The 19698-nt window shown below is 55.0% G+C and overlaps 9 protein-coding genes across 9 annotated transcripts; 6 read left to right on the forward strand and 3 right to left on the reverse strand.

The window, feature by feature from the left end:
• Nucleotides 1–77: 77 nt before the first annotated feature.
• On the reverse strand, nt 78–3210 carry BZA70DRAFT_268304 (uncharacterized protein; the record flags this gene model as incomplete). The annotated part of the gene is made up of 3 exons (XM_064911155.1): nt 78–245; nt 316–1600; nt 1652–3210. The coding sequence occupies 3 exons, from the start codon at nt 3208–3210 to the stop codon at nt 78–80; spliced, it is 3012 nt and encodes a 1003-aa protein (XP_064767508.1).
• Nucleotides 3211–3781: 571 nt separating this feature from the next.
• Nucleotides 3782–5126, forward strand: BZA70DRAFT_280830 (putative SEC22-synaptobrevin). The gene is made up of 4 exons (XM_064913036.1): nt 3782–4192; nt 4308–4342; nt 4408–4681; nt 4741–5126. The coding sequence occupies exons 1-4, from the start codon at nt 4156–4158 to the stop codon at nt 5043–5045; spliced, it is 651 nt and encodes a 216-aa protein (XP_064767509.1). The 5' UTR covers nt 3782–4155; the 3' UTR covers nt 5046–5126.
• On the reverse strand, nt 4738–6234 carry BZA70DRAFT_193351 (elongator complex protein 5). Its single transcript, XM_064910059.1, has 2 exons — nt 5812–6234; nt 4738–5756 (listed from the first exon to the last, which is right to left on the reverse strand). Exons 1-2 carry the CDS (start codon nt 6110–6112, stop codon nt 5110–5112), a joined length of 948 nt encoding a protein of 315 aa, XP_064767510.1. The 5' UTR covers nt 6113–6234; the 3' UTR covers nt 4738–5109.
• Nucleotides 6235–6273: 39 nt separating this feature from the next.
• Nucleotides 6274–8683, forward strand: BZA70DRAFT_280835 (mitochondrial Homoaconitase). Its single transcript, XM_064913037.1, has 3 exons — nt 6274–7967; nt 8022–8171; nt 8245–8683. Exons 1-3 carry the CDS (start codon nt 6358–6360, stop codon nt 8585–8587), a joined length of 2103 nt encoding a protein of 700 aa, XP_064767511.1. The 5' UTR covers nt 6274–6357; the 3' UTR covers nt 8588–8683.
• A 728-nt stretch (nt 8684–9411) lies between these two features.
• BZA70DRAFT_249385 (uncharacterized protein) lies at nt 9412–10861 on the forward strand. The gene is made up of 4 exons (XM_064910681.1): nt 9412–9550; nt 9601–9759; nt 9807–10013; nt 10074–10861. The coding sequence occupies exons 1-4, from the start codon at nt 9524–9526 to the stop codon at nt 10764–10766; spliced, it is 1086 nt and encodes a 361-aa protein (XP_064767512.1). The 5' UTR covers nt 9412–9523; the 3' UTR covers nt 10767–10861.
• Nucleotides 10862–11261: 400 nt separating this feature from the next.
• On the forward strand, nt 11262–12665 carry BZA70DRAFT_290442 (uncharacterized protein; the record flags this gene model as incomplete). The annotated part of the gene is made up of 5 exons (XM_064914207.1): nt 11262–11298; nt 11375–11453; nt 11514–11589; nt 11651–11873; nt 11944–12665. The coding sequence occupies 5 exons, from the start codon at nt 11262–11264 to the stop codon at nt 12663–12665; spliced, it is 1137 nt and encodes a 378-aa protein (XP_064767513.1).
• A 207-nt stretch (nt 12666–12872) lies between these two features.
• Nucleotides 12873–13574, forward strand: BZA70DRAFT_290443 (carbonic anhydrase; the record flags this gene model as incomplete). Its single annotated transcript, XM_064914208.1, has 4 exons — nt 12873–12990; nt 13052–13132; nt 13200–13383; nt 13448–13574. The coding sequence occupies 4 exons, from the start codon at nt 12873–12875 to the stop codon at nt 13572–13574; spliced, it is 510 nt and encodes a 169-aa protein (XP_064767514.1).
• A 582-nt stretch (nt 13575–14156) lies between these two features.
• Nucleotides 14157–16194, forward strand: BZA70DRAFT_311577 (uncharacterized protein). The gene is made up of 2 exons (XM_064914960.1): nt 14157–14660; nt 14721–16194. The coding sequence occupies exons 1-2, from the start codon at nt 14225–14227 to the stop codon at nt 15974–15976; spliced, it is 1692 nt and encodes a 563-aa protein (XP_064767515.1). The 5' UTR covers nt 14157–14224; the 3' UTR covers nt 15977–16194.
• Nucleotides 16195–16359: 165 nt separating this feature from the next.
• Nucleotides 16360–19633, reverse strand: BZA70DRAFT_193760 (uncharacterized protein). The gene is made up of 3 exons (XM_064910060.1): nt 19109–19633; nt 18772–19002; nt 16360–18708 (listed from the first exon to the last, which is right to left on the reverse strand). Exons 1-3 carry the CDS (start codon nt 19481–19483, stop codon nt 16546–16548), a joined length of 2769 nt encoding a protein of 922 aa, XP_064767516.1. The 5' UTR covers nt 19484–19633; the 3' UTR covers nt 16360–16545.
• Nucleotides 19634–19698: the final 65 nt, after the last annotated feature.

Consider the following 19698-nt stretch of genomic DNA (forward strand, 5'->3'; position numbering starts at 1 on the left):
CGCGCTCGACTCTGCAACTCAAACAGCCTGACTTGCGCTTCGCTCTCAACTAGAGACTAAAGACTAGAGACTATAGACTATATATCCTCCTTCCCCCACCGCTCTTTCGCAAACGTATTTCGCGTCCCGGGAATATCAATATCCTCGTGCGCAGACATCCGCCCGCTCTTCTCCAGCCGCGCGCTGAATTTCGGACTTAGTTTGAAAAGCCGTTGGAATGGGTCGTAGTCGAACCAGCATGATTCCTATAACACAACTCAAAGTCAGCGCGTCTGTACATCAATAAACTCATAAGAAGAGGAGAAGAGAACTCACCCGCTCGATATTAAACGCCATCCACAGAATCCGATCGACGCCCGCCGCGTTCTTAATCGCGATATCTCCCTTCTCATACCCGATCTTGCACGGCCCGACCTCGTGTCTCGAAACCGCAAGCTCAGCGCCGTCGTAGTCGAAATCGTCGCCAAAGAATTTCCGCGCAAGATACCCCGGCCGCGTCTGCTTCACGTTCCTCGTCTCTCGCTTCTTCTTCTTCTTCTTCTTGCTTGTCTTCTCGCGCTTACTGTCTTCTTCGTCTGATTGCGACGATTCCGCTTCTGAATCTGAATACCCCGTCCACGGCTTATAAGGAAACTTCCGCGCCCACTCGAGCCCGTAAAACGCCCAATCATAGTTCAACGGCGTCGAATTCGGAAACGTCTCGTGCGAGTACAGCGGGTTGCAGTCCGCCAGATACGTGATCGTGTCCAAGAAATGCAGCAGCTCGCGCCACGGGAACAAATCATCGTCCGTCTGCTCGTGCGCGAAAAACAACTCGGCCCACGCGTGCTTGTAGTCCTTGATATAGTACAGAAACACGAGCCAGGCGAAGATGTGCGGGTAGTGCTCTGGCGTGCCGACCGTGAGCGCGAGCTTGAGGGTTGAGAACGAGAGGCTTTTCGCGAGACCGAGGGCTTCGGACTCGGCCTTGTACAGGTCGCTTGCCAGATACGTCTCCAGTCGCATCTGCGGCGCTCTCGGCGGCGGAGAGGAGGATACGGAGGACGTCTGCGACGACGAGAGGGATTGATTGAGAGGGAGCGGCGCGGCGCTCATCGATGGCGAGCTGTGCGCAACAGTGCTATCTGACCCTGACTCGGACTCGGCTACTTCCTCCACCGCACTCCTCAAATCCGCAAACGACGAGAGCACGTCCTCGGTCGACGACTCGCACGAACTCAAAGCTGGTCCGTACAATCCCTCACCTCTTTGCTCATCATCATCATCCTCCTCCTCTTCCTCCTGCTGCTCAAGCCGCGAGAAATCGATAAACCGACGCAGCGCCCCGGTCTTTGATCCCAACTGATACAGCCCGCCGATATTAACGACCGCGTACTTTATCCCATCAACCTCCCACGCCGCAGGCCGATTGACCACGCGCAGAAAATCCGCGACCGTCTTTTGAAAATCCTGCAGCTGCGTGCGCGTGAATAGGATCGCGTGCGCGCGTGTGAACTCCACCTGTGCGCGCTTGGACGCGCGTTCTTCGTGGTCGAATGCGGTGCCGCAAAGCGCCAGTAGAGATTCTCGGGCGGGGAAAAATGGAGACACGGCATTAAAACTATAGAGTCAGTAAGCGTGCAGAGTTGACCACAAATCAAAAGAAGCTCACCTCTTGGCGTAGTAGTACAGCTGATCGAGAATAGCATCCGGCTCCGAAGTCGCCGCCAGATGATGGTACAACCTACCCACCCCCGGCGTTAAATACGAGCACCTCGTATACCACATAAACGCGCGCTCCTGCCATATCTGCCGCGCCTCGGGATCGGTTTCGATAGCCATCCGGCAGTGCGCGAGGTCACCCAGAAACTCGAGCCACGTGGTGCGCCCATCGGGCATGCATTCGAAAAGCCGCGTCATGATTGTGTATGCGTAGTAGATGAACGACACGAGGACGTCGAAGGAGGAAGGTAGGAAGCCGCGCAGCAGATCGAGGATGCCAGATACTCCGATCTTCCACATGCGCGAGGGGATGTTGTACTTCTTTGGCAGTTTGAGGATCGCGGGCGTCGCATTAGCAAGACGGCAGGCAAACATAAAGTCATCGTACTGCTCGAGTAACTCTTCATGCAACCGCACAACGTCGCTCCACAGACTATCCCCAAACTCACTCGCGTTCTCCTTCACATGCACCGCGAGATTCCCATCAATCGTCGTGCATTTCCTTTCGAGGTACAATATCTGACTGTAGATATGCCGTACTTTCAACTCAATCTCCTCCGGCGTCTCGCGATTGTAGTCCAGCTCGGAGGCTATCTTTGGATACCGCGACTGCTTCGCGGCCGAGTTTGGATTCTGCAAAACCATGATTTTCTTGGGCTCGCGCGTGCTCGGCGCCATGATCGGAGACTGCACCGGCTCGATCATCCTGCGCGCAGGCTCCGCAGACATCGCTTTCGCTGTGCTCGCGCCCGCGGTATTCCTCCCGCGTCGCTCCCGTCCTCGGCGACGACTAGCCGACGAGGCTCGCTGAGCGGAAGCAGACTCCTTTTCATACTCTCCCAGGCCCGTCTCGGGATCAAAAAGCTTCTTGACACCAGTGAGACGAGGACTGTCGAGCGTGTTTGGATTCGACTTGCTCAGCAGGTCTGCTTCCTCGCGGCGCCGGCTCCGGCGACTACTTCGCTCACGATTACTCCGCCGCGCGGTGCCGGCAGCAGCACACGCACCTTGCTCATCCGACTTCGCAGCAGCAGCGGCGGTAGTGGCAGGTTTTGCAGGAATAGGATCAGTTTTAGGATCATACAGCTGTTTCGAGCCCGAGAGCGGTTTGAGCTCGCCACTGGACAGCATACCGCTCGACCCGAGCCCGCCCGAGCGCGGCGTCAGTTCGTGCTCGCGCGGTTCTTCGGATACGATCTGCAAGGGCAGCGAGCGGTCGTAGTCTGGATCCTTTTCGAAAGCAGCGCTGCCGTGCTCGGCACTGCTCTGCTGACCTCCGCGTCTGCTCGATCGTCGTTGACGGCCGGCTCCAGACCCACGCGAGCTCTGTCGTGGCTGGGTCGAGGAGGAGGAAGGGTGGTGGTCGGGTTCATTCTGGTCGTTGGTGGTGGCATTGGTGTCGCCAGAAAACGCGAGTGGCTCGCCGCTGGCTGGATGTGAGGCCGCCTGGCCGCTTTGGTTGCGAATGAGCACTCCCCGTACAGCTCTTTCTGGCTGGGACTTTTGCATAAGAAGTTGAAACCGATGGAGAGGTAGGGTGCGGGTATCAATCAGTCAAGGTGTTATTTGACGGTGGTTGAGTGGTTGGAAGTAGGTGTGAGGTTGATACACATCGGAGACACCGCTGAATGATTCGGGAGAGCGACTCGCTGCACAAGAGACTTTGCTCAAAAACCCGCTGGAGCAGTGTATATTTCCTTAACGGCAGAGAAATGTATTCACCGGCCACGCAGAAAGGACAAAGACTCAGAGCATGCACGCCTCTAATTTTTTTTAGTGGCTGGGACAGACTGAGACGGCGGGATTTGACAAGTAATAGCACTGGATGCGCTATAATGCGGTAAGCAGTTAAGTGTGCATCGGACAGGCGACTGAGAGGTCAATTGAGAGGCCTTGATGGTGGAGGACGAGAGAATGGGGGATGGAGATGGGATAGAAAGCGGGAGATGGAGATTCTGCGATGAGCGCGCGTCAGGTTAAAAACGAGTCACGTGGATCACAGTTCAGTCACGGGAAGCGATGAGCGCTGTGATTTTGATCTACGAGCACTTACGAGAAGGTTCTGTTGCTGAATTAGAATCAGAATATGAAAAGGCAAATACTTCACTCAATTAGAGGTAATCTTCATGTTATTTGGTTATTGCAGACATCGTCGTCTGCAGAATACTTGTTCATTACGTCATCCCACCGCCACACACCTGCGCCACAAGCAGCCGTGGCTGAGGTGACACCTACGAGCGCTCGTCAGGATTACAGCGATAGTCGCTCACGTCTCCTTCGCTCCAACAATCTCTCTTCTTTGAGCCCGCAGATTGGACCGTTTTGACCTGTTCCGGCTTGTCTGCTTGGAGATTGAGTGGTCTCTGTGCTTATATCTGATCTTTGAACTTGATTGCTTCTTGTGTGTGTGTGTGGCTGCGTCTGGTTTAGACACACCGAGGGCTGACGGTTACGATGATTCTTTCGACCTCCATTGTTCGTTTGCGGGATAGTGAGTACGATCATTGGTTTTACGGTGTTGATTGATTCGGCAGTGCTGCAATTAGGCCTGGTACTGGTTGAAGCTGTGAAAAGACCTTGTTCTCTAACTATTACTTCAATGACAGAGCTTCCCCTCACCGCATCTACCGACGATACGCTGGTATGTTTGCAGTATGATTTCATCTCCGCCGACGACGACACTAACCAATCCACTCCTTCAATCAGAACCAAAATGACATTTCAAAATACACCGGCGAGCAAAAAGACATTCTCCGGAAACTGACCGACGCCTCTGAACCGCGCGCGTCAATCGAATCCGGGCCCTACACGCACCACTACCTTATCTCGAACGGCGTCGTCTACATCACGCTCTGCGAAAAGTCGTATCCGCGGAAACTGGCATTCACATACCTCGACGAGCTCGATAAGGAGTTTGTCAACTCGTACGGCCATCGCTTGGATTCGGATGATCTGCGGGCGTTTGCGTTCATCACGTTTGGTGTGTATCTTGCTTGCTTGCTTGCTTGTAATTTAATAATTGGACTAACAAACGCGCAGAAAACTACATCCAAAAAACAAGACGAGTCTACGAAGACACCCGGACATCAGTCAACCTCGACAAACTGAACGCCGAGCTGCAAGACGTAACCCGGGTGATGACGAAAAACATCGAGGACCTGCTCTACCGCGGCGACTCCCTCGACCGCATGACCAACCTGTCGTCCTCGCTGCGGGCCGAGTCGTCAAAGTACCGCAAGGCGGCCAAGAAAATCAACTTTGACGCCATGATACGGCAGTACGCGCCGGTCGCGGGCGCGGGCCTGATCTTTGTGTTTCTGATATGGTGGATGTTTTTGAGATGATCAAAAGTGAGACGCAGTCGTGAGCTGCTGTGTGTTTGTCAAATAATATATATACAGTTATATTTTAAAAAGGATCCTCATACGGATCCTCTTCGTCATAGTCGTCCTCCTTCTCAAACTGATAAACAATCGCGCCCCCAACCGAAGCGCCCAGCACTTCCCCCTCCTGCGCCGCAAGATACGGCAACTCCACGTTCTCCCTCGCGAGTCTCTGCTTCTCCGTAGTCCCGAGATTAAACGTCGTCAACCCATCAATCAGCGCCTCGCCTTGTCCATCGTCGGCTTTACTCTGCGCGCGCCGCGGCGGAAGGTACGTGAACTCGTGTCTCGCGAAGTCAAACTCGAACGTTCCCTCGACCGCCCGGCCGGACTTGCGTCGATGCACGAATTCAAGAAGACATGTGCGTGCGTGCGCGCCGAGCGGGACGAGATACGTCCCCGCCGCGATCTCGTCTTCGTCGATGTCTGCTCTCGCGGTTGGCGAGACGGTGATTATGGTGGTTGCGAGGTAGAGTAATTGTGTTTTGAGCGAGGGCGCGTAGGAGGATTTCTGGGTGCTGCCTGTGGGTTTTGTCATGTCGTAGCGGGTCGCGGTGGGGAAGTTGTGTAGGACCGCGACGAGGGTTGAGTGGGGACGGATCAGAGGCGCGATGAACGACGCGAGGGCGCCGGATCTGATACTGTTGAGGGAGTCAATTACTATTAAAGATTCTGTGGGATTGTTAGCACAATACAACAACACAGATCAATAGAGGAAGAAACATACTCTGATTACTCGAGATCAACGACGCGACTTTCTGATGAATCGCAGCATGCGCCATCCGTCTGCACGCAACAAACTCGACATTCCGCACCGGCCCCAGCATCCCCTTCACCGCCCTCTCCGGCGTCTCGAACGACAGATACACGATCCTAAACTCCGCCGGCGACCGCTCCTTGTTCCGGTGCACAAACTCCAGCAGGACGTACTTCGCCGTCTGCTCAGGCGCATCCTGGAGCAGCACGAACGGCGACACATCTTTCAGCGCCACGATCCGGCTCAGAATCGAGCCCGTGTGCTGCTGCATTGCACTCAGCTATTTCTTACAACTTGCTGGCGATAGCAAATAGACCCGTCCTGATTGGCAAATGACAAATTTTTAGCCCCGGAAGCTGGGCGATGAGCGTTGGGAGGAACTGCGGAAAAAAGCTTATTTCCCTTCCCCGAGGCCAACTTCTACGCCGCATATTTTTTTTTTTTTTCTTTTTTTCTTTCTCCAGGACTCAATTCTTTGCTTGTCGAGCAAACAGATAGACAGAAAAGAACTGAAAGATGCCGCGAACTTCGACCGTGGCTCCAGTTGTGGACGCAATGTGGAGCGTGTGGCGGTCCCAGCAACACCGGGCACTTGCTACCGCGACGACCATCCCCAGCAGCAAGACGGCGAGCACGCGCCAGAACCTGACGGAGAAGATTGTGCAAAAGTACAGCGTGGGACTGCCGGAGGGAAAGGTTGTGCGGTCGGGCGACTTTGTGACGATCAAGCCGCAGCACTGCATGACGCACGACAACTCGTGGCCTGTGGCGATGAAGTTCATGGGATTGGGCGCGACGAAGGTGCATGATAACCGGCAGGTTGTGTTGACGCTCGACCACGACGTGCAAAACAAGACACCAAAGAACCTGGAGAAGTACGCAAACATCGAGAAGTTCGGCCGCGACCACGGCATCGACTTCTACCCGGCCGGGACCGGTATCGGCCACCAGATCCTCGTCGAGCAGGGCTACGCGTTCCCGAGCACGATGACGGTCGCCTCGGACTCGCACTCAAACATGTACGGCGGCGTCGGCTGCCTGGGCACGCCGATGGTGCGCACGGATGCGGCCGCGATCTGGGCGACGGGCCAGACGTGGTGGCAGATCCCGCCGGTTGCGAAGGTCGAGCTGCGCGGCCGGCTGCCGGCAGGCGTGTCGGGCAAGGACGTGATTGTCGCGCTCTGCGGAGCGTTCAACAACGACAACGTGCTCAACCACGCGATCGAATTCACCGGCGACGCGATCCCGGACCTGACCGTCGACGACCGGCTGACGATCGCAAACATGACTACGGAGTGGGGCGCGCTGTCGGGTTTGTTCCCTGTCGACAGCGTGCTGATTAACTGGCTCCGCGGACGGGTTCTGCGTCTGCCGCAGCCGCATCCGCGGGTGTCGTCCGAGCGGGTTGAGGCGCTTGCAAAGGCGCTCGAGGAAGGTGATCCGTCGCTGAGTGCGTCGGAGGACGCTGTGTACGCCAAGCACCTCGTGCTCGACCTGTCTACGCTGTCTCCCTACATCTCTGGCCCCAACTCTGTCAAGGTCATGAACTCGCTCACCGATCTCGCCAAGCAGAACATCCCGATCAACAAGGCGTACCTGGTGTCGTGCACAAACTCGCGTCTGTCAGACATCCACGCCGCCGCGGAGGTCGTCAAGGGCCGCAAGGTCGCCGACGGCGTCGAGTTCTATATCGCCGCCGCGAGCAAGAACGTGCAGAAGGATGCCGAGGACGAAGGAGCCTGGCAGGCGCTGATCGACGCCGGCGCGCGCCCGCTTCCCGCGGGATGCGGACCGTGCATCGGTCTCGGAACCGGTCTGCTCGAGGACGGCGAGGTCGGAATCTCTGCCACGAATCGCAACTTCAAGGGCCGCATGGGCAGCCGCGACGCGCTGGCGTACCTGGCCTCGCCGTCGGTGGTGGCTGCGTCTGCGGTGCTGGGCCGGATTGGGTCGCCTGTTGAGGTGCTCGGGGGTGCGATCCCGGAGACGGCGCAGTTGATGAGCGCTGAGGTTGCGATTGAGGGTGCGGGAGATGCGGCAGAGGGCGAGGCGATGCCGACGCAGGTGTTGGATGGATTTCCGGCGTTGATTGAGGGCGAGCTCGTGTTTTGCGATGCCGACAATATGTGAGTTAACTGTTCTCTTTTAGTAAGTGAAAAGCGGGGCTAATAAGGATATAGCAACACGGACGGAATCTACCCAGGAAAATACACGTACCAGGACGATGTCTCCCGCGAGAAGATGGCGGAGGTGTGCATGGAGAACTACGATCCCGAATTCGGCAAGAAGACGGTTGCGGGTGACGTAATTGTGAGCGGATTCAATTTTGGGTAGGTTCTTTGAGTTGTTTTTTATTACTGGATCTGGTGGAAAAAGCAGGTGAGCTGACTTGTATGAATCTAGAACCGGCTCGTCGCGTGAGCAGGCCGCTACGTGTATTCTTGCGCGCGACATCCGACTGGTAGTCACAGGCTCGTTCGGCAACATTTTTTTCCGCAACAGTATCAACAACGCGCTGCTGACGCTTGAGCTGCCGGCGCTGATTGCGCTGCTGCGGGAGCGGTACGAGGGTGCCGCGCCGGAGCTGACGCGGCGGACGGGGTTGTTTATCAAGTGGGACGTGACGCGGGCGCGGGTGCAGGTGCGGGAGGGAAAGGATGGGGAGGTTGTGTTGGAGCAGAAGGTTGGAGATTTGGGACCTAATTTGCAGGATATTATTATCCAGGGGGGTTGGAGGGGTGGGTGAAGAACGAGATTAGCCGTTAAAAAAGTTGTCAATCTTTTGTTTATGTTTATGTTAGAAGAAGCAGAATATGAAGAATAGAAGTAGTATAGAAGAAGAAGAAGAAGAAGAGTAGAGGAGGAAGAGTAGAAGACGAGACAGTTCTTTTTGCCGATGACGACGGAGCAGGCGGGTTTCCCAAAGAAGAGATCAGCAAAGTGCCCCACCTGCGACCATCGCGGTTTGTGAGTTCACATCTTCGTTCTATGTCTATTAGAGTGTACTACAATTGCGACAATTGCAATCAACTACAGTAGAGAATACTTCTATTGTTATAACCAACTACTGTCATTTAACAGCTTAACAATAACTAATAGGAAGAAGACATCACATAATCGCTGACCAAGGCATCTGCAGTGCGAGCCGCACAGGATTCCCCGCACTTTGGTCGATGCTGCGGCTACTGCGGCTACTCGCTACTGAGTGTTCTGGAGGAGGAGGAGTATAGACTGAGAGGGTCTTGATGAAGAGTAGTAGGAGTAGTAGTAGAAGAAGTAGTAGTAGTAGTGGTAGTAGAAGAAGTAGTAGCAGTAGACAGAAGGAGTAAGAGTAGTAGCAGAAGCTGACGTCATGGCAGCACTGATCCACCACCACCGACCACAATCAGAGCCCAGAATCAACCGCAATAAGACCAGAATCAGACAGCAGCAGAACAATCAACAAACAGCAATCAGAGCAGCAAAAGCAGCAGAGCCCCGAGCAGAGCCCGAAGAACTCGCCCGATCGAGCAGTGCGCGTGGGCGGGCGGGGCCTTGTCACCGGCGCATTCGGTCGCGGCAAATAAAACAATCTCGGCCGGTCCGATCGATATAAAAGGCTTCTGGTCCTCCTCGTCTTCCTCTCATCCTCATCCTCTTTCTATCCTTCTTCTTCTTCTACTACTTCTCACCAACATCCGCAATGAAAGTCCTCGCAGTCCTCTACAAGGTATCTCTCCTCTCTCCTCTCATCTCTCTCAAACCATCTAACAACCCCAGGCCGGCTCCCACGCCAAAGACGAACCCCGCATGTACGGCTGTCTCGAAAACGAGCTCGGTCTCCGCCAGTATCTCGAGTCCAAGGGCCACACCTTCGTCGTAACCGACGACAAGGAGGGCGAGAACAGCACCCTCGACAAGGAAATCGTCGATGCTGAGGTACTTCCCTTCTCTCTTCATAACATCAGCTGCCACTAACTCTCCAGATCGTCATCACCACCCCCTTCCACCCCGGCTACATCACCCGCGAGCGCATCGAAAAGGCAAAGAACCTCAAGCTCGCCGTCACCGCCGGCGTCGGCTCCGACCACATCGATCTCACCGCCGCCAACGAGCGCAAGATCACCGTGGCTCAAGTCACCGGCTCAAACGTCACCTCTGTCGCTGAGCATGTCGTCATGACCATCCTTGATGTATGTCCCTCTTCTTCTTCTTCTACTTCAGAACTACTTCAGAAGGCTAACACACCCCAGCTTGTCCGCAACTTTGTGCCCGCCCACGAGCAAATCATCTCCGGCGGATGGGACGTCGCTGCCGTGGCCAAGAACTCGTTCGACGTCGAAGGCAAGGTCATCGCCACCATCGGCTCCGGCCGCATCGGCCAGCGCGTGCTCAAGCGTCTTGTGCCCTTCGATCCCAAAGAACTCCTCTACTACGACTACCAGGCCCTGCCCAAGGAAGTCGAGGAGGAGCTTCACGCCCGCCGCGTCGAGTCGCTCGAGGAGCTGGTCTCCCAGGCCGACATCGTCACCGTCAACTGCCCACTGTACGAGTCCACGCGCGGGCTGATCAACAAGCAACTACTCTCCAAGTTCAAGCGCGGCGCGTGGCTCGTCAACACCGCCCGTGGCGCGATCTGCGTCAAGGAAGACGTCGCGGCCGCGCTCGAGTCCGGACAACTTCGCGGATACGGAGGAGATGTGTGGTTCCCGCAGCCGGCGCCGGGCAACCATCCCTGGCGCGACATGCGCAACCCGTACGGCGGCGGTAACGCGATGACGCCTCATATCTCGGGTACATCGATTGACGCGCAGATCCGCTACGCCGAGGGAACAAAGAATATTATCGACACGTACCTCAATGGCACGAACGATTATCGTCCGCAGGACCTTATCGTTATCGATGGGCACTATGCCACTCGTGCGTACGGCAGCGACAAAAAATAGATGTATAAATGATCTGTGGATCTAATTGTCTGTTTCTCTCCCCTCTTATGACTTTTGAAGTGAATATCAATGAATATCAATTGAGTGATTATCTGAATAGAATAGTATGCGTAGACGTAGATAAGTAAAGCAAAAGCAAAAGCAAAAGCAAAGAAAGCGCCGCAGACCGGCAACATCCGTCGCCTGTGCCGCTTACCCATCCTCACTCACACCCCAGCTCACCACCGACTCACAAAAGTCTGCAGGAGGAATTGCTGAGGTAAACCACAATCACGAAGCAAAAATAAAGTAAATAATAAGGTGGAAATATGCTCGGCGGATGAGGCTTTTTCGAGTGCAGGAAGGTGCGGGATAGTGGCGTAGCAGGCAGGCGATTAGAGGGGGAGGGGAATGAGGGGAGGAGGATAAGAGGGAAGTTATTCCTGTTTTTCTGTCTCTGTTTCTCACTTTTTAATCCTTTTTTGATCATTCAATTGTATTTAAGCCGTGTCCAGAATGACTGCCTCTCCTACCTCAATTGACCGCGCAATCGGTACACACCTCTCTATCCATTAATCCCACCGCTCGATCTCATCAAAAACACAGACTAACCACTTCTAAACAAACAGTCGAAGCCACGACCGGCAGCAGCGTGGACTGGGTTCTCATCCAGGCGATTTGCGACAGTGTCAATGGTGACGATAGCGTGTATGTATGCGATTGCGTTTGATTGTTGATGGAAGTGCGGGTGCTGATGAGGAGATATAGAGCGAAAGAGGCTGCTGATGCGCTGCAGAAACGATTGGACCTCGACGACGAACTGATTCAACTCCAATCACTCACTGTACGCTTTTCTATTTCTCTATCCTCACTTTCTACTCAGCACACCCCCTAACAACTCACAGCTCCTCCACACCCTCGGCACAACCTGCTCCCGCGCCCTCAAAATCCAGCTCTGCACCCGCGCATTCACGCAGTCGCTCGTCGGCCTGTTTTCAAACCATGCCGCAGCAGAGGCGGTCAAGTCTCGGTTGCTGGCGGTCATGAGTGCTCTTGTTGAAGTTTTCGGGAGCACCGATTTCGAGCTCAGTTTGATGGCAGAGGCGTTGGGGCAGGTTAAGTTACTTAGTATGTCCCTTTCTCCTTCCTACCTCAAACCCAAAGAACTGTTTGAGCATTGAGAACTAACAGTTGATAGATCCGACGATTAAACCACAAGCGGTGCTGGAAACACCCCCCGCGAGAAGAAAACCGACGCTGGAAGAAATCATGGCAAAGAGATTGGCGATCTCGATGCAGGAGGGAAAGAGCCAGGCTCCGATGCGGGCGCGCAAAGCTGCTTCTAGTTCTTCTTCGTCTGCTGCTGCTGCTGTTCCGGCTTATGTTGCGCCGAACCCTGTTGCTGCTGCTGCCACTCCTGCTGCTACACCTACTGCCAAAGCTACAGCGGCACCTACAAAAGTGAGGCGCGTGCGAGCGCTGTACGACCTTGACTCGCACGTCGCCGGCGAGCTCTCGTTCCGCAAAGACGACGTGATCTACGTGCTCGAGCGCGTGTCGAACGACTGGTGGAAGGGATCGCTTCGCGGGCAGATTGGGATTTTCCCGTTAAACTACTTTAGCCCTGTCGCGGATGCGAGTCCGTCGGAGGTTCAACGTAATGCGGAGACAGAGGCGCGGGTGTTTGCGGATGGGGAGCGGGTTGAGCGGTTTTTGGCGATGCTGGAGACGGTGGGGTCGAAGAAGGAGGAGGAGGAGGTGGAGGGGATGTATAAGAGTGTTGTGGATGCGCGGCCGATGCTGAGCGAGTATCTGCAGCAGCTCGAGCAGGTGACGCGCGATCTGAGAGATCTGAGTGAGCGGTACTCGGAGGGGATGAGGAAGTATGAGGCGTATCTTGCGCGGTCTGGGAGCCGTTAGTGTAGATGTTCGGAGTGTGGAAGTGAGAGGATGACTAGGTCGCGGCTTATCGACACGAGGGAATGTCGTCATCGATTAGATACTGACGCGATTGAATGGTCCGCAATACAAATACTACCGCTTTCCACCTCTCATAGCAAATCAACCCAAACACAGACACAGACACAGACACAAATACAACAAGAAGATATAAAAAGATCAATCACGATGACGGCGACCACAGAAACAAAGATCATCAAGGAAGTCACGGCCGCGAACGCAAAGTATGCGGCGTCGTTCACAAAGGGCAGTTTGCCGCTCCCACCCGGCCGCAAGTTTACCGTTGGTATGTTCTTTTCTACTCTTGCAAAGTAATATCTTCATGGACATGCGATTGACATTGGAAGTGACGTGTATGGATGCCCGGTTGGATCCGGCAAAGGCATTAGGCCTTGAAGAGGGCGATGCGCACGTGATCCGCAATGCAGGTGAGTAGCTGTTCTACGAAACGTGATCTACGAAGATAGAGAAGCACAATCTGACTGTAGAGATCAGGCGGACGAGCAAAAGACGCACTGCGGTCGGTGATTATCTCGCAGCAGCTGCTGGGGACGGAGGAAGTGCTGGTGATCCACCACACCGACTGCGGCATGCTCACGTTCAAGGACGAGGAGCTGCACGAGATTGTGAAGGAGCGGTTCGGGAACGAGGAGTACCACGAGTTTCTGTCTTTTCCAGAGTGAGTTTTGTTATTTTTGTAGTTGGCAGTAGGTTAGTAGAGTGACGATGACTAACAGGCACAGCCTCGAGAAAAGCGTGAAGGACGACGTCGAGTTTCTGCGGGAGAGCAAGGTGATCAAGTCAGAGATTCCGATTTCCGGCTGGATCTACGAGGTCGAGACGGGGAAGATCCGGCCGGTGAAGAACTAATAGACAATAGTCTAAGTAGTCTATGTACTCTGAGGAGCAGCGTGAATGACAGTGAACAAGAAGTAACTATTGCCGGAGATTGGCGCAGTGAAGATGTAATAACGGAATAAATTGGAATTACCGCAATTGGTAGAAACGCAGAGGGAACCGACAGCGCGGAACCGACAAAAGAGGGAAAAAGTGGCGCTGAGAGGCAATCAAAGGTGAAATGATGAGGAGCAATAAGCAGAGAAGAAGCGGTGATGCGATTTGACCTTTTTTACCGATGTCTTGTTGCTTCTATTACAGTGTGCCATTGCCAATATTGTTACACTTCTACAACAGTCTATATGCTCTCTATAACATCACCAACTTCTTCTTCTTCATCTAATACTAACCATCCTCATCCTACCATCCTCCACTATCATAACCTCACCCGGTGGGGCCGTCGCCGCAAGTCAATTAGATGTCTCAATCCAGCTAGCCCGATTACCCAATCCAGCCTAGCTCACTGTCGTCTAATTTACGCACCCAAACCCAAACCCGACGCCCTCGAGCAGGCTCCCCTAAAGAAAAACCCTTTGCGAACCGCTTCCTCGTCCACCTTCGTCTTCTTCTCCTCCTCCTCGTGCGCCTCCCCGTCTGGCAATTCTTCTTCAAACCGCCTCACAATGTCTGATACTCCCCCGTTGCCCCTTCTCGCTCGCGGCGGCGGCCTCCTGCGCTCTTTATCTACCTCCTCCCGCTCCTCCGTCTCCTCCTCCCGCTCCTCCGCCTCCTCCCAGCTCCGTCGCTACTCCTCCCTGCGCTCGCCCGCAAAGACCCCAGACCTCTCCTCCGCCAACAAACCACTCATCAGCTCGCCTATATCTGTCTCCCACTCCACCTTCCCCGACCCCTCCTCCTCCTCCGACCTCGACACCTCTTCCTCCTCCTCCATGCTCAACGTCGGTACCCCTGGCGCATCTGCCATGCGCCAGATCGCAAAACGCCTCGAGGACGTCGCGGTCCCCGGTCCGCCCATGCGCGACATCTGGCTCAAAAACGAGGCAAAGACATCCTCCAGTCCTCCTCCGAAGCGCAAGACTCGCAAGGAGTCTTCTTTCCGTAAGTCCTCGTCTCTCCCATCGATTCAGAGTTTTTGACTGACAAATTTTATTTTCTCAGGGACCTCCGTCGCGTGGCCCACCCGCGCCTTCAAATCCTCCCACGACTCCACCCCTCCACGCTCCTCTGCAAACCGCGAGTCCGTCATCTCCGACCCGTTCAACGTCTCTCACGTCCTCCACGTCGACGTCGACGACTTTGTCCGCAACCAGCAGTCCCGCCGCGCTCCTCCTTCTGCCCCTGAACCCCCCTGCAACCCAGCCCCCCCGGCCAAGGACGACGACAATGATTCGCAGCTTCCGCCGCCTATCCCTGCAAAGAATCCCCGGACACCACTGCTTTCTTCAACTACCCCTTCCGGCGACGCTGCTGCCTTCCACACCCCTCCTGTTTCGCCAGAGACGACAGGCAAGCTAAACCCCAAGCCCAGCCGCCCGCTGTCTGCCAACGCATTCGATTCCTCCACCACCACCACTTCTCCCTCCAAGCCCTCCATCCGGCGATACAGCCTCAACCCGCCGTCGCCCGTGAGCTCAGACAACCGCTCGTCGACCACCTCGTCGCTGATCTTCTCGCAGTCCTGGCGCGGCAGTCTGCGGAACTCGGCACATAGCGCTGATACCGAGCACTCTGCTCTCGCTCTCGGCCCGGGCGAACTGCTATACAAGACCGCAAACGATCCGCTAGATGAAGAAGAGGATGTCGACGACGACGACGACGACAGCAACGCGCGCACCCCGCCGCCTCGGCCGCCGCGGCCGGAAAATTCGTGGCTAGACGACGAGCGCGACAGGTTGCTGATCGAGGAGATCATGGACTCGTACTGCCGCTCCTCGCTGCTCTTCTCGTGCTCGTCCGTCAATTTCCAACAAGGCGAGTTTGTCCCCGGCGAACCGGTCAGCAGTCGGCGGCCGTCTGAGGTTGTCCTGGAGCAGCAGCCAGAGCACAACAACGGTGGCGCGTCGCCTGCACTTCCCAGTATCCCTCCTCTGAACCCGCTCCGCAACGCCTCTACACCATCAGACGCATGCATCCCCACTTCCACCACCTCAACCACAACAATCAGCACCGCAAAGCCCCCTCACATCCCGCTACGCCGCCGCTCCGCCGAACTCTTCCCGACCCGCGCCCAGAGCCTAAAGTACAGCGGCGGCGGACTCAATTTCCCGCTGCACAACCGGCGCATCAGCGAGGAGCCTGACGATCTGTATGATCCGGCGCATCAGCGGAGTAGTTTGCTGAAAGCGAATCGGATTAGTAGAGAGGTTTGCGCGGGGAGGGAGTCGCCTATTTTGGGTGGTGGGGGGTTCATTTAGTTATAGAGTATCGTTTTTTGCCAGTTATTCTTCATTTGCTTCATCATTTGTCATTACACTATTATCTATTGTTATTGTATTATAAGGAGAGTCGTTAGATCTGATTATTTGATCTACTTCTAACTCGCAGGTGTTGACAGGTTTCAGGCGCACGTTGTTTATATAGTCTTCTTTCGCAATAAGTTGTTCTACTTCCATTTCAGATCTACTATTCTACAAGTTGTTTTAGGGTAAAGATCACTAAATTTCACAACTAACATACAAAAACAAAACAAAAACAAAAAAAAGCAAATAAAAAGCACCAAAAACACCCAAGAAAGCAAAAGAAAAGCAAAAGAAAAGCAAGAAAGAGCACCAAAAACACCCAAGAAAGCAAAAGCAAAAGCAAAAGAAAAGCAAGAAAAAGCACCAGAACACCCGAGTCATTAGCATTTTTTTTTGTGATTGTTTTAAATATTTTCAAGAAAAAGCACCAGAACACCCAGGTCATTAGCATTTTTTTTTGTGATTGTTTTCTGTTTTCTGAAGATTCACAAGAGTATTCACTCATCACAAGTCTGACTTGCAGGTCAGGCAGACGTCTCGTGCTCGTGAGCAGAGGCGACGCGCTGCAGCGAGACGACAAAGTCCTCGAGCGAGCGCTGCTTCGACTTTGTTCGCAGGCCCTTGCCGTTCATGAACCGGTCGAACTTGACCGACTCCGACATGAGGTAGTACGCGCCGCCGAGGATGCAAAACACGCCGAAGGAAATCACGTAGACGCGCACGATGGTGACGATCGAAGTGCGGCCGCCGACGAACCAGCCGAAAGCGCAAAACAGGGTCGCGATCGCGTCGACGATGAAGACAGCGCCGGATAACTGCCAGGACGGAAGCGAAGACCAGAACGGTCCACTCGCGCGCGTGATGAAGATCAGCCAGTTCTCGGTCAGCGTGATTTGCAGGAAGAGGATCTCGTCGCGCACGCCAAAGTTCTGGATAATCCCGCGGTTGCCGTCCTCGGGCGAGACGAGCATCGTCGTCAGCGTGATCACAGAGCCGATCGCGAGGATGATGCCCAGGATCACGGAGATGCCCCAGAGTCGGCGCAGGTTCCACTTGACCGGAGTGGGCGAGTAAGGCGCGTTGTCGTAGGCCACGGCCAGGGTCGCGATGTCGGCAAAGATGGCGATGAAGACCACGAGCTCGATGTTAAGGAACTCGTTCGTGATCGCGACCCAGAGCCCCAGGAACAGCTCGAGGTGGAGCGACAGCGCAATGCGGTAGACCACGTACGAGTACATGCGGTGGAAGATCTGGCGCGACGTGCGCAGCGCGTCGATGATTGCAGACAGTCCCGGAGCGAGGAAAATGATATCCGCAGCAGACCGCGCAGCGTCAGAGGCGCCTTCGACCGCAATCCCGGTATCGGCGCGCTTGAGCGAGGGAGCGTCGTTGACTCCGTCACCAGTCATGGCCACCAAGTATCCGCGCTGCTGGAGGATCTCGACGACGTTGTACTTGTGCTCGGGAAACACCTCGGCAAAGCCATCGGCAGCCTCGACAAAGTCGTAGAACTCAGAGCCAGGCATGTTGCCCCCGCTGCCGGATCCCAGACCAAGTCGCTCGGCGTTGTAGATGTTGGTGCCCAGCCCCAGCTGGCGCGAGGTCTCGCGCGCAATCCCGACGGCATCACCAGTCAGCATCTTGATCGACAGACCGAGTCTCTTGGCCTCGTTGATTGTCTTTGCGGTGTCGTGGCGCGGCGGGTCCATACAAGGCACGATGCCGAGAATTTCCCATGGTTGGTTCGCACAACGACGGGCGACTCCCAACGAGCGAAGTCCGCGCGTGGCGAACTCGGCAACCTTGTTCTTGTAGTCCTCGACGATCTCGTCAGAGAGCGGGTGGTCGTTCGTCACCGTGTTGAGAACAAAGAGCGGAGCACCTTTCACGCAAGTCATGCGCTCGCCGGTGGGGGACTCAACGACCGCAGTAACTTTCTTTGAAACCGGGTCGAACGGTCGGAATTCGAGGATCTTGTACTTTGACAACTCCTCCTTCGCGACCGGGTACGACTTGAGCGACTTCAAGAACGCTCTGTCGATAGCATCGAGTCCCTTCTTCTTGCGCGCGGCAGCAAGGCATGCCGTCAGCATCAGGTCGTCGGGCTCGACTCCATCGACAATGTAGGGCTCAGCAAGCGAGAGCTTGTTCTTGGTCAGAGTGCCGGTCTTGTCCGAGCACAGGATCTCGACGCCAGCAAGGGACTCGATCGCAGAGAGCTTCTGCACGATGGCCTGCTTCTTGGCGAGGTAGGCCGCGCCGACAGCCATGGTCGTTGTCACGACCGCCGGCAGTCCGACGGGAACGCCAATGACAGTAATCCCGAGCGTGAACCGAAGGATGTCGACGATGTCGTTCGAGCGGTAAAACGCGGCAATCCAGACAACAAGGAGCGTGATCACGCAGAGAATCAAGAGGCTTGTTCCGATCCCGTTCAGCACCTCGGTAAAGTGGCCGCTCTTTGTCGCGGCAGCGTTAACAAGGTGCGCGGCGCGGCCGATGTAGGTGTTGTCGCCCGTCGCGGTGACAACCATGCGGCACTCGCCGCGCTTGACCGTCGACGACGCATGAAGATGGTCGCCAAAGACCTTGTCGACCGCGAGGGACTCGCCCGTGACCGCAGATTGATCGACCTGGATGAAGGCGTCCTTCGTAACTATGCGACCATCGGCAGGCAAAATCGTTCCCTGAATTAATTATTGTTAGCATTAAAGTTCATTAGAGCACACAGGAACAAGGAGCGAACTCACCTCTTCGAGATGAACAATGTCGCCAGGCACAATCTCGGGAACCTCAACCTCGGTCACTGTTCCATTGCGGATCGTTGTCGCCTTGAGCGCCAAAGTCTTCTTCAGGTCATCAACGATCGAACCCGCCTGGTACTCCTGCACAAAGCCCACGCACGCATTCAGAAGCAGCAAGGCTGAAATCACGCCAAAATCAACCCAGTCCTGCAGTCCTGCTGCCAACGCCGCGGCAGCCTAAGTTGAACAAGGGACGCGTTAGCCAAACCCTGAACCCTCTCCCACGTGTAGACAAAGAGCCAAACGCGGAAGTAAATCAATAACGAGCAAAAGAAAAACTCACCTCCATAACGAACTGAATCGGCCCCACGAAATACATGCAAAACTTGAGCGCCATGCTCTCCTTTGCCTCGGTCATCTGATTGAAGCCAAACTTCTTGCGGCGAAGGTTGACTTCCTCGGTCGTAAGCCCGGTCGCGGGACTGGTCTGCAGAAACTCTTCGGGCGTGTTGCGCACCGTCGCCATTTCGCAGTCGTCCTTGAAATCACACGAGGCAGCTTCTTTGCCGTCCTCCGAAAGAAGCTCCTCAATCAACGAATCGATATCCTTGTCACAGTTCTCAATGTCGAGTTTTTCCTCGCTCGGCAGGCGGCTGTCTCCGACGGGAGACGGGGAGGGTGAGTCCTCCTTGGGCGCGCGTCGTAAGGAAAATGGCATTGTGGAAGAGGTAAGGATCCGAAAGTAAAGAAAAAAGAAGAAAATAAGCGGAACGAATATGCAAGAAGCAGATTGATTCCAGGAGTTCTGATAAGTCAGAGAGAAAACACTAGAGCAAAGGTAATAGCACTAGTATAGAGGGAAGGGAGGGGGCCGAACAAAGAAAGGGCCGAGGGGTCTATTTATGTTCATCAGGGAATAAAGAGTAAGCATAT

Source organism: Myxozyma melibiosi (assembly GCF_037950935.1).
Source record: "Myxozyma melibiosi strain Phaff 52-87 chromosome Unknown BZA70scaffold_8, whole genome shotgun sequence".
Classification (NCBI taxonomy): domain Eukaryota; kingdom Fungi; phylum Ascomycota; class Lipomycetes; order Lipomycetales; family Lipomycetaceae; genus Myxozyma; species Myxozyma melibiosi.

Coding starts and splice junctions, on each gene's coding strand:
- BZA70DRAFT_280830 (XM_064913036.1), top strand. CDS start 4,156: ATGATTCTTTCGACCTCCATTGTTCGTTTGCGGGATA. Junction 4,193..4,307: donor CATTGTTCGTTTGCGGGATA/GTGAGTACGATC, acceptor CTTCAATGACAG/AGCTTCCCCTCACCGCATCT. Junction 4,682..4,740: donor GTTTGCGTTCATCACGTTTG/GTGTGTATCTTG, acceptor ACAAACGCGCAG/AAAACTACATCCAAAAAACA.
- BZA70DRAFT_193351 (XM_064910059.1), bottom strand. CDS start 6,112: ATGCAGCAGCACACGGGCTCGATTCTGAGCCGGATCGTGGCGCTGAAA. Junction 5,757..5,811: donor GTTGATCTCGAGTAATCAGA/GTATGTTTCTTC, acceptor ACAATCCCACAG/AATCTTTAATAGTAATTGAC.
- BZA70DRAFT_280835 (XM_064913037.1), top strand. CDS start 6,358: ATGCCGCGAACTTCGACCGTGGCTCCAGTTGTGGACGCAATGTGGAGC. Junction 7,968..8,021: donor TTTTGCGATGCCGACAATAT/GTGAGTTAACTG, acceptor ATAAGGATATAG/CAACACGGACGGAATCTACC. Junction 8,172..8,244: donor GTGAGCGGATTCAATTTTGG/GTAGGTTCTTTG, acceptor GTATGAATCTAG/AACCGGCTCGTCGCGTGAGC.
- BZA70DRAFT_249385 (XM_064910681.1), top strand. CDS start 9,524: ATGAAAGTCCTCGCAGTCCTCTACAAG. Junction 9,760..9,806: donor AGGAAATCGTCGATGCTGAG/GTACTTCCCTTC, acceptor CTAACTCTCCAG/ATCGTCATCACCACCCCCTT. Junction 10,014..10,073: donor TCGTCATGACCATCCTTGAT/GTATGTCCCTCT, acceptor AACACACCCCAG/CTTGTCCGCAACTTTGTGCC.
- BZA70DRAFT_311577 (XM_064914960.1), top strand. CDS start 14,225: ATGTCTGATACTCCCCCGTTGCCCCTTCTCGCTCGCGGCGGCGGCCTC. Junction 14,661..14,720: donor TCGCAAGGAGTCTTCTTTCC/GTAAGTCCTCGT, acceptor TTATTTTCTCAG/GGACCTCCGTCGCGTGGCCC.
- BZA70DRAFT_193760 (XM_064910060.1), bottom strand. CDS start 19,483: ATGCCATTTTCCTTACGACGCGCGCCCAAGGAGGACTCACCCTCCCCG. Junction 19,003..19,108: donor CGATTCAGTTCGTTATGGAG/GTGAGTTTTTCT, acceptor TGTTCAACTTAG/GCTGCCGCGGCGTTGGCAGC. Junction 18,709..18,771: donor ACATTGTTCATCTCGAAGAG/GTGAGTTCGCTC, acceptor TAATTAATTCAG/GGAACGATTTTGCCTGCCGA.